The sequence below is a fragment of the Propithecus coquereli genome, unplaced genomic scaffold, assembly GCF_000956105.1.
Source record: "Propithecus coquereli isolate 6110/MARCELLA unplaced genomic scaffold, Pcoq_1.0 Scaffold576, whole genome shotgun sequence".
Classification (NCBI taxonomy): Eukaryota; Metazoa; Chordata; class Mammalia; order Primates; family Indriidae; genus Propithecus; species Propithecus coquereli.
In genome coordinates this window covers 229757-231314 of record NW_012151685.1, presented here as the reverse complement: position 1 = coordinate 231314, position 1558 = coordinate 229757, and the positions used below count along the sequence as shown (strand labels likewise).

Here is a 1558-nt window from a genome sequence, read left to right as displayed (position 1 = left end):
AAATGGAACTTTGTATACACTTATCAAAGTACTTGCCTACTGAAAATGATTGACTGTTCACTTTGTATTCTCCAAAGGAATTATATTTTGTCCATATATATATTTTGTCAATAAAGAAATTAGAATTAGAGTTATAATAAAAATTCTGAGCTTTAAGATTTTTTATATTGATAGGTTTCTTTTATTTTATTTATATCTGTCAGCTAATACTCCATTTCCATCTTATCAACACCATTATTGCCATTGCTACAGTGTGATGGCAAGACTTAATGTGAAATAGAAACCTCAGCAAACAAATAAAGAAAAAAGCAATGAGGTTCAAGAGACAGAATACTGAACATCTATATGGACATTTTCGTTATCTAGCAAAGCATGCAGTCAGCATTCCATAAAGAACATTGAAAAGAATCAAAATCTTTTCTAGAAATCAATCAATATACACTCTCCTGAAAGAAGCAGAGCATGGTCAAAAACTTACAGATAATCTAATTATTTAATATAACAATATGAACTGATCTTACTACATACTGTTCTAAACAGCTAAAATGAAGGTCAAAATCAACAGGAAACCATTTTTCAAAAAAATTATTACTTTCTCTTAATTTTAGTTTCCTATTTAGTTCCTTATCATGCCCTAAATTGGCAATTCTGATTATAATGTGCATTTCTAGTGAAAATCTAGGTTCTCCTCTTTTTTGTGTGTATTCTTAAGAATGATGAAATTTTTACCGAAATCAAAATCTAATGCAGTAAGTTACTGCAAGTTTAAAAACAGGTCCTAATATAACTATCAAAAATTTTCTTACATTGAAAGGTTTGAAGAGCATTGAATATACCATACGTTTATTTTTTTACGTATTATCTAACATGTGGAAATGTTGAAAAAATGCACGGCTTCCTTGAAAACATTTATTTCTTCAAAGTACAGACGCTTGTCTCACATGATCATCTTAATAGATGGGAACAGCTCTCACTGGTGTTCTGCAACACTGACACTGGTGTTTCAAACCCCTCCTCTTACACTTTTCATTATACCTTAAAGCACATGGAACTCCAAATAAGTCTTTTCTTTCTTTTTATTCCCCCTTAGATCCAACTTGAATGATTCCTGATTAAATATATTCAGAGAAATTTAAGTTACAGATCATTCTTTTGCGGGAAGAAAGAAAATTATCATTTTAAAAGAGGCCAACTATGAAATAATCATCTTATTGGCAAAATATAGCAATTTAAAAGACATACAGTATTAAATATAATATAGATTTACATATGCATATCAGGCTAATATTGAGCTAAGTGAAGATTTATATTATGATTTATAATAGCTTTTAATTTATATCCTCCTAGCCTACTAAATGATATTGTCTTAAAGCATTGAATTTCCTACCTGAGCCCAGCTTCCTTCCTCAGATTCTTTCTGTGTTAGCAGCAGGAAATGATTAATAAAGCAGGTAAATACAAATTAATTTCAAATGATTACAGTAAAGTTTTTCTAGCAGAAGCAAAATTATTATACAAAATGTTAATTATTATGATACAGGCAGATAAATACACAGTT

At 29.4% G+C, this 1558-nt stretch overlaps 1 protein-coding gene across 1 annotated transcript in view; it reads right to left on the bottom strand.

Annotated features, from left to right (window-relative positions):
- Positions 1–1558, bottom strand: part of PPFIA2 (protein tyrosine phosphatase, receptor type, f polypeptide (PTPRF), interacting protein (liprin), alpha 2) — a 160151-nt gene that overhangs the window by 20318 nt on the left and 138275 nt on the right. The window contains 2 exon segments of the mRNA XM_012658160.1: positions 1098–1108; positions 1388–1417. Coding sequence (XP_012513614.1) covers positions 1098–1108; positions 1388–1417 — 41 coding nt within the window.